Here is a 27,846-nt window from a genome sequence, read left to right on the forward strand (position 1 = left end):
TCATAATTTACTAATCGTACTATTTATTACATAAGATCGTTTTCGAAATCGTTGTGTTTTTTGTTTGTGTAACTTTACAATGGATGCTTAGTTATGGGGTCATAGGCCTACGGACTAACTAAGAACTGAATAAACTTAGTGTTAATTCAGTTATTTCAAGTGTTTTTTGTGTTTCAGGCACTCGAATCCATGACAGTTCAATGTGCTTAGGACTAAATGTCAACCCCGATGGGCATACTCCTTATTCTCTTCCTGCTTCAGATTTCCAGACGGCGAGCAATGACAACGGAATTTCCTCGACTTAATCTAAGGAACTAGACTTAATCTAGAACTAGAACTATATCTAGGGATATTTACAGCTCGCAACTAGAAGATACACTTTCTCGCAGCTTATAGTTAGATCTGCCGTAGGTGCAATACGCTTCACGTATTACGGATTCCGGATTACAGATACAGATACGTTTGTTTTGGATGCAACAAGTCTTTTTGAATGTGAATGCTTCGTTTCCTACTTCTAGTTATCCCCTGGCTTCACAGCTCCGTGGAATACTCTTCCGGATTGACATTGAACTTGCGCCAGCAGATGTGATCCGCCGCTCCACCGGAAGTCGCGAGCGGTGGCAACTTGTGGGAGTTGACATTGACCACCGAGCTGGCCGAACGCTTCACATGGACGCTGGGCGGGGGTGGTTGGACTGGAGCGGCCAGACAACCCGTGGAGCGGCCCAGCGGATTGCGGGACATGGCCGAGGCGGAGTTGTTGTTGCTCTTCCCGTTGCCATAGGTGATGGATTCGTTCGAGGGCGATATCTCTATGCGTGTGGCATGCCCCGTGCCACTTCCCCCATCGGAGAGCCGGCGTATGTAGACCACCTCGCGATGCTTCTCCACCGATTCCCTGGGCGGACGCATCTGCGTTTGGGTCTGCGGCTGAGCGGTCTGCCTCATCCGCTGGGAATACCTCGTGGGCTTCGAGTCGCTCGCCTGGAAGGGCACATACTGCTGCTGCGTGATTCCGGGGAACTTGTCCACGCTGATGTCCTCCTCAATGGCTGAGTCCCCGAACATGGAGCCGCTGTAGTTGGGCGAACTATTTCCCGGGGTGGAGGACTTCCAGTGCTGCTGATGCATGGTCGTCTGGGCTTGTCCCCCATTCTGAACGCCGTACTTTGGGGCACTCGAGTACTGGCCCTTCTTGATGGAGTGCGTGTAGTCCCGGGTTCCCCTCCGCCGCAGGGTGAAGTCCCTGCGTCCTGTGTCCTGGCACTACGGAACGCCACTGCTTCCAGGAGTGCCGAGCTAGTGGATCCGCCGGACCCCATTCCTTCGCCGGCTTGGAGGCCTCGCAGATCATGCCGAAGAAGTTGTACTCCACCTGCCTGAAGATCTGCACACAGGCAATGATCACAATCACGGCCAGCACGAAAAGAATTGGCGCCCAACGTGGCAGATACTCGGCCAGCACATCGTACTGATCATCGTCCGCACACCACCAAACCAGGATTCCCGTGAGAATGGCCGGGCAGATGACCCACAGCCACATCCAGATCCGGAAGATGGGACGTCCGATGGAGAACTCCAGGTCGGTGTAGATGTTCTTGGCTCCGTAGATCCAAGTTATGGCAATCAGCTCGAAGACCAAGGCAGTCACCACCATGGTGCCCACCAGTCGCGAGTCAAGAACGCGGGCGATGAGGAACTTTGGCGCCGCAAACGATATGACCGCCACCACCAGTCCAATCAGGCAGATCACATAGTTGGGGCGTCTTGGCACGAGACGCGTGGAGGTGTACACCGCCACCGTGATGGAGACCATGGCCGAGAGGATGATCAGGACGTAGATGAGCGACGGAACCAGGTGCTGAAGCAGGTGGCTATCGCCCTCCCGGGAGCCATTCAGCACCCGATCGTAGATTGCGGTGAGGGGCTTCAGCTCCTCCATATTCTGGTAGCCATTGGCCGACAGATCGAACTGGACCATAAACAATGTGACGGCAATGGCGTTGATCAGCAGGTTGAAGCAGAGGTAAACCACCGAGGTTCTCACAGCGTCACCTTTGTACAGGAACTTCCCCGTGACCATGGGCAGAGCTCCGAAGCCACAGTTAACCGAGAAGAGGACCTGCATCAGGGCATTGAACCAGATGTTGCTCTCCGCCAGCAAGCTGGTATCGAAGCCCCACAGTTCCGGGAAGTAGTGACGACTGAAGGAGTTGCGGACCTCCCAACCAGTGAGGGTGCAAAGCAGGGCCAGACCAGTCAGTCCATAGACGAATATGCTGCGACGCAGGATCTTCGCGTTGTGGGTGCTGTTGGTTAAATAAAAAACAGGTGTTAGAACCTTAATCAAATAAATATATATAAGAGGGTTTAGTCTTACCACAGCATTATTACTATCCAGAGGCCTATAAGCCCAGCTGCTAGCAGACCAAAGAACATGGGATTACGCCAGAAGGGCGTGAGAAAGGTCTGCTGCAGGCACTCCTGTCCACTGGTTCCCGTCAGGAGGTAGCCACTCTGAAGAGTAAGATACATGAGACTGGGATCCTTTAAAGGATTAGCTATAAGTTACCATTCGCAGTTTTACAGGTCCGGCGCACTCGCGGAATGGCAGGTCATTGGAGGCGAACATCCCGATGTAGGCCAGTGCCAGCACGGCCTGCAAGGACACCCAAATGGCCGAAAGCCAAGAGGCAAAGCGACTGATGATGCTGGCCCCTGAGAATGGGAACTTCGATTAGTATCGCTTATACATTAAATTCAGTGAGAAAGTATTGTATAGAAAATGTAGTGGCAATGTTTCTTTTTTCTTAAAAGCTAGATAGTCCTCATACTTTTCAATTAGTATATAAACTTCTCTAATAGAATTTATTTAGTAGGATTCAGGGCTTAACCCTGTATTGGCGTCCCGAATTAGACACATAAACCGTTCAAAGTACGAAAAATCTCACCTTGCTAACGACGAACTACAAAAGAGCGGAAGAGGAGGAACGCAGTTAATTAAATTACTTTTGTCATTTAAATGGCGAAATTCATAAAAGAAAAACCAATCGTTTGAAAAGAGCTCAAGTGAAAACTAGTTATGAATGAGAACGAGATTTTTTATATCTTTACATTTACATTTATAACGTATTCTGCAGCGACTGAAAACCTATTCGCCAAACCAGATAAATTTGACCTTAAAACACACCCAAAGCGGTTAATAAATATATGTATTGTAAATTGGCTTGGGGACTACCATAACACGACATTGAAAATTATTTGAAAATATAATAATGATTTAGTTTTCAAAGATTTTAGGGCTTGGCTCTGCAGCTCGATTAACATCAATAAAATATTTTGATTAGCATTGTCTGTTATAGTGACCGCAACTGTATTTCCTTGGTTATTACACACTTCCTCTTTATTCATATAGCCACATTGTATTACGTTGGACGATTCCGTTAACATTGTTTTTTATTGGCTATATGGCAGTATGAAACTCACTTCTCATCTGAAGTATTGATTGTATTCTTCAATCATTCGGATACGCAATCGGCACGTGCCGAGAATCGTTTGCCACATTTATCGTAATTATAGGTTGCGAACCACTCACTCATGAAGCGCTCCATTCAATGAGCTCGCTGATTTCACTATGAAATGGGCACATTAAAGGCAACGTCGTTGGCTTTAACAATTTTAAGTGTTGCCTTCAGCCTTTTATGAGTTTTATAAGTCATATAAGAAGTTAATGGCTCATCAAGGATAAGCTTTAATGATGATTCTTTGGATTTTTCCAGCAAAACAGTTTTTTCTTTGCCAAAATGTTTACTTTAACGCAAAAACAAAGATAATTTTAAATTCGTATAACAAAAACTATACATTTTAGAGTGTTTTTTAAATAGACTTTTTTGTTATTTTAATTGTCAATAAAATGGATTTTATAGGCAGTGATGCTTTAGTTCTCTACTCAAATGTAAGTCTGCCTTTGTTGATTATTATTTTTTAATGCATGAAATTATTAAAAATCGAATAAACTAGTAATAAAAAATTGCTCATACGCACTGTTGCTATATCTTGTTATTTAAGTTATTTAATTTTAATGTTTTCTGGTTTAAATAGTTTTTTTATTCTATCATCTATCTATTAAAATATAATAATATTTATTGTGGAACGTCGATGCAGTATAAACAGTACAATAAATTGGCCCAACGAATCCAAGCGCGAGCTTCTTACGCGCGGGCCCTTTTATAAATGTCAGGAATACACAAATAACATAATATAAACCCATTTATAAATTAGTATTTAGGAATTAGTATTTTCGAATTTATATTCATGATCTACAAAAAAGGGCGATACAACGAAGGCATTCCTTTGCAGCCACCAAGCATTCACGTGTTTTTGTTGGTGTTTTTATTATTACTGAGGTCTTTTCGAAGGTGTTGTGTCGTAATTTGCAGTTGTCGTTTTTGCTTTTTGCCATTATTAGTTGTTGCTCATATTGCTCATTTTTGAATTCGTTTGTTTCTCGTTATAATTGTTTTTGGTTTATACTTTTGTTCATTTAGAATTTGCCTTAAACGTCTCTATGGTTATTTTTTGTGGACGCGCCACCGCTTTGCCCGCACTATACCGCTCCACGGCGCCATCTTCCTTTTTCGCTCGCCGGCTTCCGTTTCCGGCTTAGTTTTCGCTCCCGTTTCCGTTCCCGCCCAAGCACGTGGCTCCCTGGCAGAGGGGGCGGGGCGGGCGGCATACTGATTTGGATGTTGTTTTAGGCTTTAGTACTAAATGTCCTTGTGGGCCGCCAGTCTACCCGCTTCTGGGGGGGCGGCAGCAAGTGTGGGCGCGGCGAGGGGGGCGAGCGGGCCGACAGTGGGCGGGCGATAAGCGCGGGGGCGTGGCGCGCCAGCGATTACACGAACGGGACACACACACCAATGCATTTTGAGGTTTTAATATTTTTTTTGTACGATTTTTTCAGAGATTTTTTGCGGTTGTCCTGATAACACGATGATGATTTTATCTACTAGGTCACATTTAAGTAAGTCTTCTCTTTTTTAGTGTATTTTATGTGTATTTTTTTAGATTTTTTTGTTTGCATTGATATAACTTTGGTCTGATATTTAGCTTTTTTCTCATTTTGTCATTATCATTTTCGATTCGTGATACATACATATATATGTCTTAGACTTTTGCGGTTGTTGATTTTGCTTTCTTGTTTATTTAGTTTGCTCCTGTGCTCCTGCGCTTTTGCGTTTGCATTTTTGCATCCTTTGGGGGGAGGAAAACATGCGCCCGCTTCGGCCTTGGTTTTTGCTTCAGAGAGTGAGAGAGAGATGACGAAAGTTTTGCAATCGTAACTTCGGCTACCAACGGACACAATTCGAGAGAGTGGGGATGAGACGGGATGTGCCCAACCGTCGTTGCTGCGGAATGCACGACCGCCCGCTGGAGGTCCTTGCGATGCGACTATTTAAGCAACTGGCCTCGGAATTCCAACTTGGGAATTACAAACGCTGCAACTGCAAAGCTTTCCCCCAGAAGCTTCGTCCTCTGCATTGGGGATGCAAAAAGCTGCAGCTGCATGTGCTTTAGCTTCGACCCCCAAATCCATATCGCCCTCCCACCAAAACGCGATGGATGCTTCCGTTTCTGAGCACCTGTTGACGGCCGAAAAGTATGCAACCCCTGTTTCACTCACCTTTGAAAATGGGCGAGGCGCGCCAGGTGTGCGCCGCCCCCTGGCCCAGGAACTGGCCCACAGAGATCTCCAGCAAAATCATGGGCAGGCCGACTAGGAACAGCAGCACCACATACGGCAGCAGGTACGCCGACCCGTAGCGGTCCAACTCGCGTGGGAAGCGGACCACGTTCGCGTAGCTCAGGTTCAGGCACAAGCACAGCACGAGCCCACGGAACACCGAGCATTTCGTCTGCAATAAAAGAGAAATAGAGCAAATATTTACATTAGCTTTGACGGCATGGGTTAAACATTGACCTAAAATTTATTGACTAGACACCCACCTAAACTACAACTACTAGGACACCCACTATGTAAAAGCTTCTATAGTACATGTATTTTTTATACCCTTAATAGGTATAAAATTCATATCTACATTAAAAGATCTTTTATTTAAAATGAAATGTTAAGAACACTTTCTATCTGTGAAAGCAATAAAATGTTTAACATTATTGTGCATTAAAAAATAAAAAACAAATAAATATTTGCTTAAATGACTTTTTTAAAATTTTTATTAAAACTATTTAACTAAGTCTTATTTGTTATTCGGCAATGAATATGAAGAATATGTTTGAGAGGCTTGATTTGTTTCGTTAATATTACAATTTATTTATTTAGAACGTTTTTGGTATGATGTACTTCTAATATCTTATTGTTAAAATTACACTTCCTAATAATATCTCTATAAACCTCAAAATTTTTAAATTTTAAAAAATTTTAATACAAAACTATTAATTATTTAAAGATAGATAGATAAGTAGATAAAAGAAAGCGCCCCTTTAAAGCTTAATAGTTAAGGACAAATACAATATAGGACCAACCGTTTTCTAAAACAATTGTTAAATACATTTGAAACATGAATTGATAGATCCAAAAATTGTGGAACCAAAAAAGACAGTCGGTAATTGAAAAGCTTAGCAGGTTTAAAGACACAAAATATTTTTGTAAATAGATTCAACCCTGAACCTCGCTCAAAGAAAGTAAGAGTTTATAATAAGCTTTTAGAAAAATTTGCACAGCTGATGAGAAATACAAAACCACAAATTGCTGTCATATGCAAGCCCATTTGGGTTTGCTTATTTTGCAGGTAGCCCAGACAAATAGCAGCAGTCACAGTCACAGTTGCCGCATCCGGCGACATTAAACAAAAACAAAAATATACTCCTACAGAGCGTCATCGTCATTTCCGGTACTTCCGCTTTCGACTTGTGTAATTTCGCTATGCTTCGCTTTATTTTCATTAATTACACAATTTTGCTTTCTGTTTATTTGTCTTACGACTCATTTTTCTCGAATTCCCCCACTGCTCGGCAATCCGAGCTGCCTTAGTTCTTTGTGTTTGCACAGTGAGCGGCAAAAGAAAGTGCCCGCCACAGCAGGGTGTCATAGGGGATCTTATTAGGCGGCGACCGAAATTCGCTCATGGCTCTCATAAGTCATCTGCAAAATGTACAGCATAAGCCCATTAGGTGTGCGCGCGCAAAAACATCAGCCAGCAACTAACAGCAATCCTCACTTTGGTTACTTTCAAAGCCCAACACAAAAAATACAGTACAAAACCGTGCATACCAACTGAAGAATACCTTGCAAAAGCAAATATAAGTCATTTTGAAATATATAAAATATATTTAAATCCCAAAACCTGTTGAATTTTGTTCTTTTAAATATTTAATGTATGTTTGTTTAGCACTTGAACTAGTATATGTATAACATAACGGCATAAACATTTAAAATAAATTCAGAAACTTCAAAAAAACAGCTATCAATTTTTGAAGTGTTTCTTAGTCTTTTACAAACGAACTGCCAACAGGGGCAACAACAGCATACAAAGGTAGAGCGGTAACAACGCGACGCCCAGGTAAACGCAGTTAATAAGGCGAAAACCGCACAGTGAAAATGTAAACAAAAAAAAATCGCCCAGCCAAGCGGCATTTGGAGTTTATGAGCGTGCAGATGACGAGCGTTATATAGGCATACGAGTATCATATAAATCATATTCCATTTCATGCATGATGGCCCCCGCAAAACCCCCGAAGCCCTATCACTTACTTTTCGATAGTATCGGAAGGGAACGTCCTCGTGCACAACGTACAGATAGTCGGCTAAATACTTTGTCGTTGGTATATCCATCTTGGGACAGACTTTGTATTGCTTGTAGGTTTCAAAGAACTTGTCATTTTCTTGCATTTGTTTGTTGTTACATACAAATCTGGTTTCGCACTGTTATGGTTTGGATTTGTTCGTTTGGCTTTTTTTGTGTGTGTAGGTAAACGGCGAGGTTTGTTTCCTTTAGAACTGTAATTTTAATTGCACTGCACTCGAAAATAAATAAATTACAATTAGCGGGCGCACTCGTGTGGATTTTTAAGTATTTCGTATTTATTTTTTAAACATCATGCTAATTAAAGCCTCGACTTGTGGCATTTGTGTCAAGAAAATAACAATATTTTTATGCAAGTGGAACAAGTTATCACGTGACGACAGCGAGCCAACAAAAAGCGCAGACTTTTAAAATAAATTGGCAACACCTTCAGAGCCTGGCCCTGAACCGCTTATTGAATGTCTCGCTGTCTTGTTTTGTTTTTATTTCATACAAGGTATTTGTATTCTTTTTTTTCCACATTTCACACAAATCGCCAACGCATATCCATGACAGTTGTTATGGAATTATAGTACTCAAGCAGCTCCTTCCATATACAACAATATAGTGGCTTGTGGTTGCGGATTGCCTGGAATTCAATTACATTTTATTGCACAGAACTCATTGGTGAGGCGATTCACTTCACACGTTTGCATTTTCCCCGATTGCACTGCGTTTCCTTTTTATCTTAGATGGTTTTATGTTTATTTTTATTTTTATTTTCTATTTTTTTTTCGCCTTTCAAAGCTAGTAAGTTGAGCGCGTGCACTCATCACCGCTGCAGCGTCGAGCTGCGACTGCGCAGACGATGGTTTTGATTGGGGGGAAAATGGAATCGAATCCGAATTCGACTGCCCGAGGAGAAAGGGGCGACCGAGAGATGATGATGGCCAAACAAGTTTTCCCCCATTCGGGGTAAACTTTTATTTGGGATCTCTCTCCGCTTGATTTTTCCTCTGGCAGACTTTTCATCTGATGAAGCCCAGAAGTTGTTTGTGGCCCACACGGAGCGTGCGAGCGAGCGTACCTAACTGCTCTCTCATTAATGCAGAACTGACGACTGACGTAGTGCCGGCGGCAGCAAAATAAAAACAGCACTTCCAGCAGCGGCTCAAAGCAGCGACGGCACCAAAGCGTGGCTTTCTATGCACAGTGGCTGCGCAAAGTCAGCGCACGCCTCCGCGCGCCTGCTGAAAGCACGGATCCAAGCTCATGCCTCACTGGGTTTCTTTGGAAATTTATGCATGCTTCTTACAGGCACACGAAAAAAAATACATACTGCGGTCTATCCTTTTTACCTTAAATTGCAAGCAATTTTTTAAATCATTATTTATTTTATTATTCAAAAAATAGGTATGTATTAATGATTAAATTATTTGTAATAAAAAACTGATAGAAAAATAAAAGCCTAGTTTACATAGCCATGGAATACTAAATTAATATAAGTTTTTACACAACATTTTTGAAAATATCAATATAATTAATCTACTATATTATTCAAGGGAAAAAAGTTGTAAAATAATGTTTGTCAATTAAATTATTTTAGTATATTTTTACTTTGAAGTTAAGTTAAAAGTTATTAGCTCTTGAGTTACAATCACTACACTTAACGTCCATTTCACGTGTTCCCCTTTTTTGCTGAGTGCACTTAACTTTTCTGAGAGAATTAAATCGTCACAGGTTTATTAAAGCTCTTCAACGTTCTCAGCTCGCCCACGTGGGTTAATTGAAAAAAAGAGCAGGGAATACAAAGATGCTGGCTGAATGAGATTATGTTTATATTGCTTAATGATGCCCTTAGACCGCGTTCCCATGTCTCGAGATCCATCTGCATAATTAACCTGTCTTCTGCACAGCAGGAAGTGGCCACCACAAAGAGCAGAAACCGTCTATTAGTATTGGCTCTTTGAGCCGCTTCTCATACTAAAATTAAATATCATTTTAACACGTTCTTTTGGCGCAGAAAGAGAGAAGAGCGAGGCTTTTTCTAATTATTATGTAAGCATGCGAGCGAAACTGGCACTGGGCGCGTAATTAACAGCACTCACTGTGCGATCAAAAAAAAAAGAGGCGGAATGAGAAAAAAATGATCGAAGTAGCGCCGAGCAAAATAGGTGGATTGAATGGGCGCTAATGGAAAATAAAAATATTATTACTAGTTAGGATTTATATTTGGCATCAAAGTTCTGCCATATTAAGCGGAAGTTCGTATGAAATGCTAATAAAATCGGAACGCTAAAGGTTTGACGATGATCACATCAAGAACTTCCACACATTTAGCATAAATAATTGCTTGATTTTGGCATTTTGACGGTTTCGTTTGTGTCTCGCATATCGAATGAGCTTTTAAGTGGTATAACAAATATGAGAAATATGAAAAGCCAAAAGTAAAAGCGTGGGCTGCGGCCAATTAATTGAGAAACTTAACCTAAAAATACCCGCCAAGGTTTCTCTTGGGTTTCTTCTATCGAGAATTGATTCCGCAATTGTATCAGAATGGAAAGGTCTCGTAGGCTGCACAATAATTACCTTCAGTCTGCCGACACCTGAAACTGGAGTGTGAAAATGTCCCCACAATGGAGCTGGTCACAAAAGGTGTCCGAAATAAGGCTATTGTGAGTGCTGAGTTTTCTGTTGAATAAGCGATGCCTCGACAATCTCTTTGACTGAACGGATCTGGGCACCGGAGCATGGACAAGTATACCCGGGGAGTTGTAGGTTGTAGTTATGGTACTCGCATCTGGGCTATTGTTTTACGACTTGGATTGCGTCTCGTGGGCTCTAATCAGTGGCCAGTGAAAGGAGAAGTCATGAAGCCATGCAGCTGTGTGTGATATCGTTAACTCGTCAAATGGTCTCGGTTACACCCAAAACCCGGTAGCGCAGTGTACCGTGCAGTGGGATTGTGTATCTGCCAATTCAAGGCAATTCTGCCCGATTCCGTCCCGTTGCCCACTTTCACTGGATGCGATTTTCTTGATTTGCCGATGCAATTCTAAAAGCCCTGACGTCATCTCTGATTTTCATTTCTTTTTATGGCCGAAACGTGCGACGTGCCACTGCCGAATTTGCACCGAAAGTATCTGCACACATTGTAGTTGCTGCCACTGTGTATTGTTGAACTTGTTAATCAGCGAATTGGAAACGAAATAACATAAGAGATGAAGTAACTGAACAGCTCGAGAAACATGCATATGGGCAGAGGTTTTCGCTTTTGGGTCTTGGGTTTTGGGTTTTGGCCACTCGCATGAGCCGCAAAAAAAATGGAAGGGAAGTGGCGGCGGTGGCAGCAACAACGAGGGGCCATCGATTGTGGTAAGCAAATTGCACATTCCAAAAGTCCAAGTTAAAAGTAAAAATAAGCAAACAGACAACGATTTAGCCGAACTCAGCTGCAAATACAGTTTAAGTTGCGGGACCATGAAATTGGTCAATAAATTGTACTTTTGAATGGATAATGTTGCCAGCAAAAAAATAGACAGTAATTGATTTTTAAGCTGTTTATAGTTTAAATGTTTACTTATTATTTCCAAGTTAATATATATTTAATGAATAAGGAAAAAACTTCCTAAATGCATCGGCCAAATGTAAAAATAAATTTATTTATTAATTTAAATAAAGTATGTTTTAAGTTTATAATATAATACTAATTTGTACATCAAAGACCGTATAGGATCGATTAACTTAAAATAATTTGACAGTTTTATATTTAGGACTTGCTAATATGTGTGCATACACTCTTTGCTTTGCTATAACAAAAGACTCAGGGCACAAACTCGTTGCCCCGAAGACTATGCAATACTTTACCACAGTTGAACTTCCTTTGGTCTTGGTTTAAAAAGCATAGCATACCCTACGGATAAAAATTACTCTATTTATGTCAAGTAGTGTAGAAAACGAGTTGCAAGCATGTCAAGTTCATGTAGAAACCAAAAGGAACGCTTTAATCGAGTGCCTCATCTGTTAAATACCCTTTCCCCTGTCGATACTTTTACTTGGAACATTTGCGTTCCAATAATTATGGTATATATTATTATATAGAGTTTATTAGGCTTTGTAACGTATTTAAAAGTATTGTCATGAAAAATGTTTTTGGTTTAATAGTACATTAACAGAACAATTTACTGTCTAAACTTCCATTATTAAGTTAGCATTTCGGGGGAATTTTACCTTTACCTGTTGCTAATATGTACTAATTTTTAAATACAAAAACAAACCATCCACCGATAAAACGAAATGACTCTCCCACTTTTGTTCTTGCTCTCAAATATAAACCTATAAGTTTTTTTATTAAATTAACTGTACGCACAACAGTCGGCGTACTAGTGTTTGTATTCCTAATAAAGGCAATTAGCATCTGTACGACGCATTTCATATTGCACTTGGCACTTGCACTTCCACTCGGCTGGGGAACCTGGCCTGAATGGGTGAAAATTGCGGGAAACAATGGCAGAGGTAGATGCGAAAGACAATGGCCAGCGACCAGCTGTGCCCTATCCGGTCCACTCCGATCCAGTCCGGTGCCCGCTGCCTTACTAACCCAAATAGGAGACAAATACGAGCTCACAGATGCCGAAACTAGTTTTATTATCGTGTTTATGATGTTGCCGCTGCCCGCCAAACCCAATAAACAATGACTATTAGACCAATACACAAGGATGGATTGTTTGGAAGACCTGCATTCCCATACAAAAGAGCTTCAGGTGTTTGAAGGTTGCCATTGCCGCGCCCTCTGCTGCAACCCATTCTGTGTCGTCTTAGGTAATATTCATCTTGAAAACTATTCAAACACCTCAAATCCAAGATCAGCAAACAAAGGAGGAAAGCAAACAAATTGCGCGAAAAATAACACGTTTTAACTCAAGAAGATATAACAGTGAGCTGTAAAAGTCTGCCGCTATACACAACAAAAATATCCAAGAAAAGATACTCCAAAAAATGCATTCATGTTTTGAAAAATTATTAAGGAAATATTTTCAAGACAATTCAAATACTAATAAGGATAAAAATGAAATCAAATTCAATAAATGCCTTTGTAATGACAAATTTGAAAATATAATTTTTCCTAATAGAAAATTACAGATCTTTGTTTCATTGAAAATATAAATTGTTTTCAGAAAATATTAGGCGATTGAAAAAAATTAATAGCATAATTAATAAAAGGAATTTTAATTAAAATGCTACCTATCATAAGCTAAACTATTTTTTTGGTGTACGGAAGTATTGCACATACATATATCACTACCAGACGATTGCATCGGCTTAGACAAATCGATCGATTGGGGAATGACAAACAAACATGTGGATATTCTCTAGAGACCTGAGACACGTACACAAAGTCTGTCCGAATATTTTCAGCATTATTAAGCAGAGAAATAAAATTTAAAGCGACTCGTGAGTAATCGATAGCCGGAATCGCCGAAGCTTCATTCAGAATACTCACCCCACCTGATTATAAGTACCAGGCAGTCGAGAATAAACCCAACATTATTCTTATTCACATTCATTCTTATTTATTCGCACAAAATTTAAAGAGGAAGATGAATCAAATTGCTTCTGGCTAACCCGTAACATTGAACAAAAGGGGTTGAACTTGAGAGATCTTGGCTGATAGCTTCTAAACAACCAAAACAGGTAAGACGACCACTCGGCTTGGAGTCCAAATAAATTGCATACACGAGCTCCGGCTTCGAAGATGAACTACTTTTTTGAAAGTTTAATCTATAGGAATGCTAAATGAATCTCAAACATGCTAATAAACATACACTTTAATTGCTTTGGCTAGGCCACGAAATAAAAGGCGTGTGGAAGATATGAGATTAGGTTCATTAAATCAAAGAAGAGTATATTTTGATTATTTTTTTAGTTTGGTGTATATATTTAGATAAGTTGGGCACGGACTGAACTTGTATATCTCAAAGTCAAATAAATCAAAATGTGCTGAAACTTGGTTGGAAGATATTTCTGGGATTTTATTTAATTCTATTATTTGTCAGTAAGTAATTTTATTATGACAAAACAAAAGCTGTCATTAATTATAATAATAAACCGTCCTACATTCTGTAAAATAAAATGTGTGATAAAATTTATCCAGTGAAGGTTATTGTATAGTAAGCTCCCATTTAACTGTTATCTGTTTTAATTAATTTTGAATTTAATGAAGTTGGCCGTTAACCACTAAAAAAATCAATCAACTCGTAGAGTGCATTTAATTTCCCCATTACCTCTTAATTTTCCCACCGTTTAACCACAATACAATTTCCAATAGATTTCAGACACAACTCACCTGTTTGTTGGCCTCATCCTCGACGGCGGGCAGCAGCTTGGCATTGCTGGCCGTTGTGATGTTGTGGGCGGAGTGGGCGGAGGCCGACACGGAGAAGTTCTTGGACACCGCGTCGTGGTCCATGTCGTGGTAGCCGCCCTGGATTTCGCTCAGTGTGTTGTTGCTGCCGCTCAGGGTGACGATGCCGCTGGAGCTGATGCGACCGGAAGTGGCGGTGGTACGACCGCCCCCGCTGTCCACCACACTGGACACCGTGGAGATGCAGCTGCGGGTGGTCTGTGGCGAAGGCGTGACGGTGGGCAGGTCCGCCTCATTGGCCTTGCCCCGTCGCATATTCAGCCAGGACATTCGCTGCGGCTGACGACGGTCCAAGGTCACGGAAATCTGACCATTTCCGGTTCCTCCTCCCGTTGACGCTCCACCAATATAGACGCAGGTTCTCGACGTCGCCGTTGAATCGGTGCGCAGGCGGTTGGAGTTGTCATTGTGATTTTGGTTGTTATCATGGCGCGGCAGGGTTGCCATAGCGCCGGCTGTCTGGCGGTAGGTGGGCGTGGCCGGGGGCTGGGTGCCACTTCCGGCACGGGCTAAGCTAAGCTGCTCGGCGAGGGCCTCGTCGCTACTGCGGTGCTTGTAGCTGCTGCTCATCGATCAGATCTGCCGGATAGCGATAACAAAAGAAAGACGTCAGCTAAATTTGTCATTCAAAATCTTTTTTTCAGATGAATAACACACAAATTGGGGATCAAAAACCTTTTGTATAGGAGTGCTCTTAAATCTTTTAAAGTTAAATTTCATCCGAAAAAAGAAAGGGGTGAAATATTTCGGGTTGAGTCAAGGGATCAATTTATGATAATAAGTATTTTTGGTTTAACACTGAAAGTATAAGCAAAATCATTAAACACTTTAGGTCCGGTATTAGGATTTTTTAGAATTTTATTACGAAGGTAAAACAATACTAATTTTCTACTTAACTGCCAAAAAAATATTTAAGGTTTAGAATAATACGGACATTTATTTTGAACTCTTATTACTAAAATCAACCTAGGTATTACTTTTAATAAAAATTTTAAGAAAGAAAAAGTTAGTTTACAAATTTTTTAAAAAACAATGTAAAACAAAACTGACAACTTTTTGTTTTGAGAAGGTGAGTAAAATTCGTGGAAATATCAGAATAACTTCAAAGCTGAACTCCGCCTGAGGAGTTCACACGAAGCCACAAAATCATATTAAAGATACGATTATATGCGCTGTGGTTTTTCTAACGAAATGATTCATATGGGAGATTCGTTGGGGTTTTGTTTTGGGCCTGCTTGGACAACGGATTTGCATGCGAGAGAGAACAATGTCAGACCGTTGAACGGAAAGTGAAAAGTAGCCACTATTCGCAGCTCTGCGAAAGTGAAAGCCCTTTTGGCCATTCTACCGCACACTGATTGCCATATTATGCTATGGATTATGACATTGTTCCCAAAGATTCTGCATTCGCCCTTTGTCATACAAATCAACACAAATCAGAGCAAATTATTTTATTTCTGCTAAAATTTCACTTGAATGGTTATTTTTATCAGATACTGGCAGAGAAAACATCTCGACAGAAAGTTGTCAACAATGAGAGCTTAAACAAAGTCGCAAAAACAACTGTTCCAATATGAACATGGTAAAATAAAACAAAAATGCATGAAAACAAAATAAAATGAATCGAAAGACACACAGCGATACCAGTTGCTTGCCTTTCTGTTTCCCAACTTATTTTATTGACCTGAAAATGAGTTTCTTGTGCTGGAAATATTTTTAGAGTTCCATTGCCATTGTGTTAACCCATTGCGTGATAAGTTTATATTTTTAAAATTCCAAATGGACAGATAACTTATAAAGTTGCAATTTAATAACTATTTCTTTATTGGTAGCATCATTTTTGTGGATAAAAAATTTATTCATTTTCATTGAATAATGAATTGGTTTTACTCGGTAACAAAGTTATAAAACAATAGATTTCTAATTAAGGTCGGACCAAGTAAACCAATAAACAAACATTATAAAATCACTCTCTTTTAACCATTCAAATAAAATGTTTAATTTGTTTTTAAATGAAACAGCCCAAAATACGCATAAAATTCAATCGACAAGAATATGAGTTGTTCAGTTCTCAATTATAATAGTTTAAATTCGAATTTGAATAGTTTAATACATTACTGATAAAACTGATATAAACTTCCAAAAAGGCTAACCCATTAATGTTAATTTTATAGGTATAGGTATCCGAATTTGGAATTCAATAAATCTGCAAATTTATTTTTAAAAGAAAGATAAAGAAAAGACCTAAATACGTTCGCAAACTTTGCCAGCTACCGTCTTCGAGCCTTGGCGACGAAAATTAATCAAATATATGCGGTTAATAATCATTAATTAAGCCAAGTGCACGAATATGTTTGACGAATGGTGTTTATATATTTAGCACCGCTGGAAACAATTCAAATGGCACGATGACTCAACCTCAACTCGAACATAACATTTCGATTATTAAGGTTGTGTCATTATATTAATGACTGCTCTCATCTTATCGGCACAATAACACAAATTTATCTTGCCAATAGCAGCAGCAGCAGCAGCCTCTTATCACAATCACTTGAAATGCATATTTACAAATAATTATGCATGCTTGCATAAATGAGCCAAAAAGGTTCGGTGAAAAAAAAAAAAAAGCGAGAGAAGCAAACAAAATCAACTTTTAACATGCGATTGAGTTCGGTGACCAGTAAAACAGCCAAAAAGAGGCCGAATCTCAATTTTACCCGAGTATTTATACAAATTTTCGTTCATTTACTGCGGTTCAGGCCGCCAAGTCTTAACAATAAAAACAATCGACTCAAGGGATATCCTGTAATGCAATCTATTTGTGAACATAAAGAGATTTATTAACTCTCTATGGAAAAAAATGGTAATCTACAATTTCTTTACTCTGGAGCAGCATACAAACTAAGATTCAAAATTTTGGTTTCAAAACTATAATAAATAAATGTGAGCCGCTTTTTAAAGAGACTAACAAGATAATTAAAATAAATAAATTAATAAAGGATTCGTTATTTTTTTTAAAATGATTTCATATAAATAACAACTATAACTACAAATACATGAACCTAACCCAAACTCAAAAACACAACTCAGTCCCTTAAAACTGTGTTGTCCCTCAAAATTCCTTTTTTTTCTGATCAAATTACTTCACCCTGCCGATGTTTATCCACAAACAGGCATTAATGAGTACCGGGTATCGATGTGTTTACTGCGTCTTCGCCGAAATGAAAGCACCAAAGTGGATGACGGTGGCGTCTCCGTTTGTTTATTATTGAGCATTTTGCAAACAAATGTGGCGCCGTAGCGGCAGGGATTTGCATTTGCATGTTGCAGATAAAGATACAGATACGGAGAGATGTGAATGCCGTCGGATACTTTGGTGGCCGAGTGTCGGGCCCACTCACACACTGATCGCAGACACAGATACAATTTGGGAGGAGACGGGGCGGAACTAAAAGCGGGATCGCTCGACCGTTGGCAAAAAGACTGTGAAACCCAGTCCAGCGGGACGAAGCCAAGGGACGCGATCCGGCGATGCATCAAGTTACAAGTTATTAACAGGTACGAGTGCGAGTACAAGTGTTGCCCAGGAAAGCAGACATACTCTATACCCGTACATGCAGATGTGCCACATACATATCCGTGCCTGCTTTTCTTTGTGCACTCAAACCGAACGGCGACAAGTGCGGCATGTTGGGGATTGGAAAAGTATGACACTTGATAAAGGTTCTGCCAAAGCCAAAGGCAGCATATACAGAGTACTATATATAGAAATGCCGGTGGTGCCAGCAGCAACATCATCACCTCCACCATAGAATTCAGCCGGGCGTAACCACAGCGCAAGACAACGGCCACTGACCAAAGAACGCGAACATTAACTTGCCATTTAGGCTGTACTTATGGCCCGAGAACTCAAACAAACCGCACAGAACCTCAGACGATCATTCCACCTTTGGTAATAAAGTTTTTTAGATGAAATTATCAAGGGTTCACTTCCAAGGAAACCTCAAGAATCAACTGCTCTGGCAGTCATTACATTTAATGGAAAAGCAAATGGTTGGCTGAATCGGACATATCACAAAAAGGTTTTCTTATGAGAAACTTACAAAACAAAGAACCTCAAGATCAATCAGTTTTTGAAGGTCAAAGCAGTTAATGGGTTTTGTGACAAACAAATGAGTATGATATATTCAAATAAATTTTAATAGATATTTGATTGTGTATGACATTGGAATAAAGATAACACAAAATATAAAATATTCCAACAGAATACAAATATTAAAGAACTATACACATTTTTAAAGATTAAAAAAAAATGTTCATGATAAGAATGAAATGATATGACAAAATGAAATCAGAATCGTTTTTTCCCTGTTTTTTTTTTCGCTGTGCTGCAACCTTTAACTATAATAACATTCCCAGCGGATTACCGTCAATTAAACGGCGCACTATGATTAATTTCGAACCCAATTGTAACGAGCACACGTGGTTGACCTTTGACAGGGCGAAAGTCCGAACCGCCAGCATTTCGAACGCCCATTAAAAGGCTGAACCTGAACGCGAAGCAGAAATGTCACAAGTGGCGGACAAACAACAGAGTATTTTCGTTTATAAACAGCCAGCACCAATTAGTGTCCAACTGTGTGGCTAATTAGAATATCATCCGCGGAGACCAAATCTAATCAAATTAAATCTTGCGGCAACAATTCATTTGCCGAAGCTCGCGAATAATCGCAATTAGCATGGTGCAGTCGGCTGTGGGCCATATCTTAATCTTTAATAGCCGTATCTGTATCTCAATCTGCATTCGTGTAATTGAAAGTCTGCGCTCGGTTTGGCGTAAAAGGAAAGTAAAAACTATTTAGATGGGTCTGTTTATTTCTCCTCTTTCTTCTTTCTACTTCTGACGGCTCACCGATCACAGCAGCACCAACGAAAGTAAAAACAACAATGCCAAGATACATACTTGGCTAACTGACACAGTTTCTCAAAAGGGGAAGATTATGTAAAATTATGTGCAAATTATATTGAAACTGAGGCGACACAAGTAAAAGTATCTGTATCTCGGCATCCGCGCGTGTCTGTATCGCACTGATTGCCTTTTATTGATTGTCCAATTCCAATCGATAGCAATTAATGCTGTCCGCTCTGGGGACACGGACCACTGCAAAATCTCGCCATGCCACGCCCCTCGATCGCTTGACTGATTCCCATTCAAATCGAATTTTTAGCGGTGTTTTCTCAACAAATTGTCACATCTGCGATGGCAATTCGAGTTCCGTTTTTGTGTTAGTGGGGCGAAAACACTGGAGATGCGATCCAAAAACTTGTTCGGCCATTATGGCTCTGCAAATTGCATTTAGCTCGTGGTAATAACACTTATCCAGACATCAAGGCATGCCAAGTGGACACTTTTTACTTTTTTTATTGGACCTGTTTTGCGCGTAGAGATTTGCCAAGAAATTGCCCAGTTTGACACTTGTTTGTCACTGGGTCAAGAGCATAAAAAAGATACACCAGCCAGCAGGCTTCAACCGCAAACTCGATTGAATTGTTGCTCAGGACCGTGTTAGCCCATGATTTGCATAAATATAAATGCTTCGTGCTGCTTGCTGCCCTTGCGGCTCGTTAATTGCATCAGCATCAAGCCGCTGGCAATCATAATCGGTACTCAAAACAAAACTCTACTAAACGTTGGTACCTAGAGACCCTCCTTCCCTTCCCTACCCTCATTACCCCCTCTAGTTGCACAACCAAAGTTTCGCCTTTGGTTTCGCACAATGGCAATTATCAGAATCATTAGCAACTGAATGGGCTCCACCTGCCCCCCTTATTGACATTAGATTTGCCGCTTTCGCAATCGATTCAAGCAAACAGAAATAGTTAAAGTGGCAATGAAAATGGCGGGATGCTACCGGAATAATTTCAATTGTTAAAACATTACTAATGCCAAATGTACGATGTTATGTTTTTTAGGTGATAACTCGTTTTGGCTTTAAAAGAGATTTTTAATAGAAGTTTTTTCATAGTAGGACAGGTGCAAGTTTCACTTGGTTTGGTTTTTCAGTTGGCTTTAATGTGTTCCTGGTAGTTATCTAAATTTTACTAAGCAACAGAAACTAGCCGTCAGGCGAAGAAAGAGAAAATTTTTTTTTTTACAGAAATAATTAGAAAATAATTCCACTAAATATATTATATATTATAATATTAGTAAAAATGAAAATTACATAAATCTGATTCTATTCCTAATAACTGCTTAAATATGTTAAAACTAAATACTTCTTAGTTGAACCAAATGCTAACATTATATATTTCCTTGTTTTTTTTCACATTTTAATCTAATAAAAGGTGTCGTTCAAAAAAAAAATTATTAATTACCGTAGAATTCCACAAAATAATACAGTTCTACTTCGATCACGTACACTCCACTCACATACACATAAATTATAGTTTTTAGGTTGCAAATATTTTTGAATATATGTATTTTTTTCTTTAAGAATTTCAATGAACTTATTTCCCGTTTTTATGGCCAGCCTAAGGTTGAGCCGACATTCATTCATCACTTGTTAGGAAGTAGATAATTTTTTAATTTGTATTCAAGTTGGCTTCTACTTTTTTCGGGGCAACAAGCGAAACTGGAACTGCTGGTAATCAGAGACGTAACTCTGCTCCAAATAGCTCATTTGAATGCTCCATAAAGAGCGATTGCCACACGGCGAAATGGCAATCATTCAGGCACTGGAACCGTCATCAATTTCGATTCAATAGCGAAACAAAATTCATGGAAATTACGTTCTCACACACGCGAAAAAAATGAAAACAAAACAGTGAAAAACATTGAAAATACAAATAACAAAGCGTTTTGCGGTAACAGAAAAAACTAAGCGACGACGACAACAGGTTCGGCGGTACTGACTGACTACAGGCCGAGAGCGGAACTGCGATGAGCCGAGCTGAGCTGAACTGAGCTGAGTTGAGCGGGACTGTGGATAAAATACCCGACAGGTAGCGACGGAGCGGAGCGGTACAACACGTGTAACAGCTAAATGTATCTGCCAGATACACGACTCCTAGCCCATCCGATCAGGCGTCTGGTAACTGCGGTTATATCAGCAAAACACGCAAACCGTTTTAAGATAACTCCGGAGAGAGGCTCTCTGTTTTACCATATCATGCGCAGGAAAAAATTTTATAAATTAAAAGCTATCATCAATCAATACTGAATTGCTCTACTACATTTGTTATCAAAGCCAGAGGTAGGCTCTCTTTTTTACCATATCCTGCACAGGAAGAAGATCGAACAATATATCGAAAAATAACATATTTCAAGGTCAGCAGGCTGAAGAAATATTTACCTAAAAAGTACATACATTATGTTGTATTGCATAATATTAAAATATTTTTTTATAGAACATTTAATTCGCAACTACGGGTTTAATATATATACATATATAACAAGAAGCAAAGATTGTTCCAACAAAATATTTTTTGAAAAAAGGTACATTTATGTAACATTCGAATATCACTTCTGTTTTAAAAATAAACATATGTACGATAATCTCCTTTTATCAAAATGTCAACTTGTTAAATAAAATTTTAGACATTAATTAACATTTTAAAAACTCACCACAAATAAAAAATGATATGAATAAGTAAGTTTAAACATAAGCTTTTTTTTATTTCGTTATGTCAAAATTGCAAACACTTTTTTCGATGGACTCTATCTTTACTCAAATCAAATGACTTAAATGACTTTTATTCAAATTCATTTGTTTTTTATTGAATCAACCTAACAACAAATACATAAATTTCTTCTGTGTATCCAGCACATAGGAACAAATATACGAATCCCAAAAGCGAGTTCCATTGAGGGAGGGAAACCTTCGAAACGATCGGCAAAGAAGCCGCACAACAAAGAATAAGGCAAACGAAATGCTCATAAACAGGAAATTAATCACTCGAGTGTGTGTATAATATACTCCGATTCCCATTTCCATTCCCAGACCCTCAGGTAAGATGGGATATATCTGGCTTAGGTTCCTGCCGGCGGGAAAAGGACGAGGTTGTGAGGAAGTGAGAATTCGAGTGTAAGGGCAAGGTGAGGTTTAAGTAAATTCCCATTTGCCAAGGTCGCTCAGGTATTTACAACTTCATTCGCTTGCTGCGTGTAATTGAATTCTGTTTATTTTGACTTTTCGATTGTTCGCACAACGCAACATAAAGGCGATCGCAAAAAAAAGGTTCCCAGGCAGTGCGACGCTACAGGCATAATGCTAATGAGTTCCTAGTTTGAGTTTTTCTTAACGATGATTCAATGGCGGGCCCAAAGATTCTTTGCCAATAACTAATTACAATTGGAGATGTTGCCACTTTCAAAGAAGGCAGAGTTACCGGTTTCCGGCTCATTTCTAATTATAAATCAGACAACTCAACAATTATTTTTAATATTAATTTAGCATGCATCCAGCAAATATTTCATGGCCCCAGAACATTTGCGCATTATTGACGTTGATCATGAGCTAGAGGCATTAAGCACCTTTTGATACGAGAAACGTGCGAGTGTTTTGTCTTGTTTTCTTTTTTTTGTTCTATTCAAAAGTTGATGAGTTAAGGAAACCATCTTCACAGCAAAAAAAAAAACGAACAATATTGTTGGCACTTAATCTAAATTCTGATTTATTGTTCTCCACTTATTTTATTTTCTTGGAAGCTTATTTTCTTTATATAATCCGCAGACATTTTTTTCTTACTAATGAGTTCTTTCATTAGAAAAATTATTTATTAATTGAACATTATCACTAACAAAAATCCAATTTGTATAATTATTAAAACCTCTAGAAATCTTAAAAGTTTTACGACTTTAACTATCCTGATGGTAATGGTCGTATTTTTGTTTACCTACATATATTTATTATATTTATAAAAGCTTTAATTCACAAATTTTTTTTAAACTTTAGATTAAACTTTTATTTATATTACTATATTTTACAGTTATGTCTGCTTTACAATCAACAAAGTTTTAGCCAACAATGTTGATGATAATGTAGTTTTATTCTTACTAAAGTCATTAAATTTAAAAAAATACATTCTTATGTTGCCCTTATAAGCAATAATTGGATTAGAACGGAAACAGAGACATTTAGTTTTTCTTTTTCAAAAATAGCTGAATTATTCTTTTAATTTGATAATTCCATATTCCTATGCTAAGCTGATTTATGTAGACAATTTCGTCACACCTGAGCTTCCCAGGTAAAACCTCTTGTCTTAAAGACCTCAAGGCAGTTGGGCTTCATGCATGGGGAAAGAGGGGAGAGGATAATGCTTGGAACCGCATTAGAACCGGGCACAAAACATCAAAATGAGGAAACTAGTCTATATATAATGTAAGACACGAGTTCGTCCACTTCCACGATCACGTTTGCATGGTGAAAACAAACTAAACCAGACGAGCAGACTCTCAAAAAAAAGGGGACGATAGCCGAGTCGGCTTGCCAAGTAACCTGTCAGTTACTAAAATGAGTGCACAGCCATTTTCAGCAGCATGCTTTACTCTGCTTTAGATTACGCTTTTTGTTTTGCTATTCCCAGCCGCCTTTTGGCCACTTTCTAGCGGCAGACTGTAAGACACCAACTCCAAGAACCGCCGAGCAAATTGCACCACTTTGCGGCGTTCTGGTGGCGAGTCGGCCAAGAGGCATCATTATCATGGCCATTACCGGCTGCAGTGTACCTTACTGACACCATAAATGGTCCGCCAGTGCCCAGAGTTATGGAGTTATGTGCTCTAGGTCCAAAGAGGGCCTCTCCCTCTCCACGAATGTGAGTTCTCTGTGTGTAGTGTGTGTTCCCGAGAATCTAGCGTTGCTATCCACCTCTGCTGCGTGAAGCAATCGAGCTGCTAAATCTGCAACTCTACCCCCAATCGAATATGACGTGCTCAAGCGTATATTTCTGTCATCGTTTCTAAGAGCCAACTGGAGGAGATATCGCAAATGTCTCTTGAATTTTCTTAGAGAAAACTAGCTTAAAGCCAAGAATGGTTAAAAAAAACTTAATCTGAACAGCAGTTGTAAGCTTAGAGGGAAATTATACTTAGCTTTTTATAGTTTCAAATGTTCATAACTTGTGTAGAAATTATATAATGAAGTAAAGGCTTTATTTTCATTAACCGAAAGATGAGATAAAAAACAGTTTTAGCTAGCAGGGGCTTTATAACTTACAGCTAATAAGAAAATAACCATTGCATGTTTAGCAATGAATGCCTTTGATTAATGATTAAATTAACAAGGAAATTTGTTACTTTCCAATCCCATAAGGGATTTACTTTTCCCCTTTTTAAATAAATGCAAAGGCTAAAATATACTTCCACCCGCCCAGCTTCTACACTTTTAAAGTCATCTGCCGCTTTTGATTAAGTTACAGCGGTTTTATGGGTTCACACAGTTCACATGGCTCATGGATTTTGAGAACACGACAACAATAAATAAAGATTCACCGACTGGTATTATGTGGCTGACTGGCTTGCATACTACAATAGCAGTTAGCACTTGGCTCTTCTCGCCTTTAATTTTATTTATTTAAGAGTGACTTCATTTTCTCAGGGCTGCGACGAGCGATCTAAGGCTGAGCCGGTGACATGCAACCCCCGTTTCGGGTTATTTATACACTTTTTATCGTATAACGTTCCATTGTTCCGAACAATGTGCACCGCACACTCTTTTTTCCACATGCATTATAAAACAAGCACATAACTATACGAGCACCTGCATATAGGTGTTTTCATATGCACATAGTACACTTACGGCGCTTATTGTTTAAGCTTTTCCAATTGCCAAACACCCCGAAAATATTAATAAAAAATTTGAGCACGTATGGCGGAGATTAGGAGCCAAGTACACACCGGCTGACGGTTCTGCTGATGACAGCAGACCTGAAAAATTTTGACTTAATTAGTCTAGGTCTAGACTCCGCTCGCGAAAATAACGGTCAGTTGGGTGGGCAAAAATGAAAATGCGAGGCAAGAAATGTGCGGCCCACAGTGCATTGCCAAACAAAAAAAAAAGAATGAAGCAAAAATAATGAAAGAACGAAAGGTAAGAAGACAGAAATGGGTAGGGAAAATACTGACTCTGGCTGCTAACCTCAAGTAAACTTGGGTTCTGGTTCAGGTTAAAACCGAAGAGATAGAGAAAAAAACCTGATGACTCAGTCACGAAGCACAATGTTTATGTTTTCCCCCTTTGGGGAAATTGGCCGAAAGTGTGGGGAGTGGGAGCACCTTCCTCTTTTCCCTACACTGCACTAAGTTTATATTAAAACAAAGATAATGGACGAGTGCAAATATTTACTAAGCAATGCATTCTACACCGGATATTACGATGCCATGTGCCATTTCCTTTGTAATTATTCTAAATGTGCCAAGCAAATAAGTAAACACTCAATTTAGAACGAAAACAAGAGTGACTCTAGATGTTTACTATTAATTCAAGGTACTACTTTGGAGATATCAAGTGCTAAGAAATACGCATATAAAGATAGGAGCACAGATAAAACAAAAAAACAAAAACCTTTAGAACTCGAAAACATCCAGAAATCTTAAAAATGTCTCACATATTTCTACTTCTATGTCAAATATTTTTAATTTATTAAATTCGAAACCAAAAACAGGGTATTTTTAACATTATAGGTTGTAAATATATATAAAAGGTAGTCCTTTAGAAATATTTGTTATAGAAAACCAAAAGTGTATACTTCTAATGAAGTTTTTAATTGAAGTTTTTTCCAAGTGTGAAGAGAGTAAATTATGTATGTGTGGACCATTAGTTCGCTACGCTTATCAAGAGCTAAAATATATTTTCTCAACATGCAAATAATAAAATGGAACGGTAATTAAAATTGAGCAAATAAACATTTCAATGGTGGCAATCAGGGAAATTAAATAATGTACATATAGCACAAATGAGAACTTTGATATTGCCGCAAATTAACCAAGGTACGGTGATGACATCCGAGACTATATCATTTATACAAACAATGAGTGAATGAAGTTTGCACACACTGTCACATATACAAATTTGCAAATATATGTTTATATTTTTAAAGGTGGCATTGGAGTAATCAGATACGGGCATTTTTAAAAGAATCATTTGGGATTTTATTTTTTGTACAAATAAAAAAATATCAAAGAACGGTTTAACCTACAACTTTTTTAGTCAATGCAACATAAAACACATATATATATTTATAATAACAAACAAGTTCAAGCAGCTAAGTCACTGAGGCCAGTTCATCGCTGGTCTTTTAATGACTCAAGATCAACTGAGTGATTACAATGTTTACTGATGGTATAGATAACTCTTGCACTGAACATAGTTGGAGTCTTATCGCACTTTATCCGTTTCTTTGAGAGCAAGTACAGTGGGTTTTGTAGGCGAAGGACCAACGAGTTTAATACGGTCTGAACTAGCTAATTATAGCGGAAGTCGAAAATGCACCGCCAATTTTACGTATCGTAGCATTGAACTTGCTGAGACGATCGGAGAAGCATTCGCGATTGACTGACTTTCCAGGGGCTTATCAAGGTGGGCCAGGTTTCAGCGAAACTTCGTTAAAATGTACGGCAACAGCAACTGTGTGATGACCGCCAGTTAAGGCGAAGTTGTTAAAGAAGAATGGTAAGAAAAGAAGAAACACTGGAAAACGGTTTGGGGATAACTTGAAAAATGCACATATTAGGGAATTCGAACCATAAATTTCATAAGTTTACTTCCTAACATTTTTTAAAAATCATATAATTTTAGATTAACATTTCTTTTATTGACAATCTTGTTAGGCAATTTTATGTTAGTTTGAAATTGTTTAAATTTTAGAAATGAGTTCAGAAAATAGTCCATATTGGTTGTATAAGAAGAAAAAAAGATTAGTTCCTTTATATTTGTCGTATCCGATCAGGTTTTCATAAATAAATATAAATGCAAAGTTCCTCCTAACCGGAATATCAGTTAACCGGTATTCACTGTAGTACAGGGAGCCGAAAAAATGGAAGAACTTCAGCTCGGGAGCGCACGAAAAGCACAAAAAACGAGGAACGTGCGTGCATGAGAAATGCAAAGACGGAGGGCAAGGAAAGGTAGTCAAAGACAGCGGGAGATGGGGGTTGTGGGATGAGGAAAGGTGAGGAGAATCGAGTCAGGAGCGACAACCGCAGCACGAAACTGGTCGGACGGGTCGCTATAGTGGCCATATTAATGGGACAGCCCAGACAGGAGCAGGAGGGAGGATCAGTTCGGTTCGGCGGGCGTCTAACTCTTTCTTTTTTTGTTCTCCCTGGCGAGGCTTTTAATATATGCACCACATTCAGTCGCATGCGCTGCGGCTTTTTGCAATTACCATTTGCATTTCACGGAGTTATCAACACTGCACATGGGCACACACGGAAACACGTACGGGTAGAACAATTTAAAATGCACGGAATAAAATGCTTATAAAATGCAGAGGGGGCAACGACGCGGGGACGAGCGACAACCGATCGGAAAGAGGCGCGAGACTTGACTGGGAGCTGGACCCAGAACTCCAACTGTTCACGGCTGAAAAGTCACCCCGAAAAGCTCACACTTTAAGCTA

At 39.3% G+C, this 27,846-nt stretch overlaps 1 protein-coding gene across 1 annotated transcript; it reads right to left on the bottom strand.

Moving 5' to 3' along the window:
- LOC128257405 (sodium-dependent nutrient amino acid transporter 1) lies at positions 1-27,812 on the bottom strand. The gene is given in 7 exon segments (XM_052988414.1): positions 1-1,266; positions 1,268-2,309; positions 2,381-2,517; positions 2,573-2,718; positions 5,684-5,915; positions 14,149-14,805; positions 27,613-27,812. Coding segments are annotated over 6 exon segments (2,940 nt in total). The 5' UTR covers positions 14,797-14,805; positions 27,613-27,812; the 3' UTR covers positions 1-531.
- Positions 27,813-27,846: the final 34 nt, after the last annotated feature.

The sequence above is a fragment of the Drosophila gunungcola genome, assembly GCF_025200985.1.
Source record: "Drosophila gunungcola strain Sukarami chromosome 3L unlocalized genomic scaffold, Dgunungcola_SK_2 000002F, whole genome shotgun sequence".
NCBI classification, from domain to species: Eukaryota; Metazoa; Arthropoda; class Insecta; order Diptera; family Drosophilidae; genus Drosophila; species Drosophila gunungcola.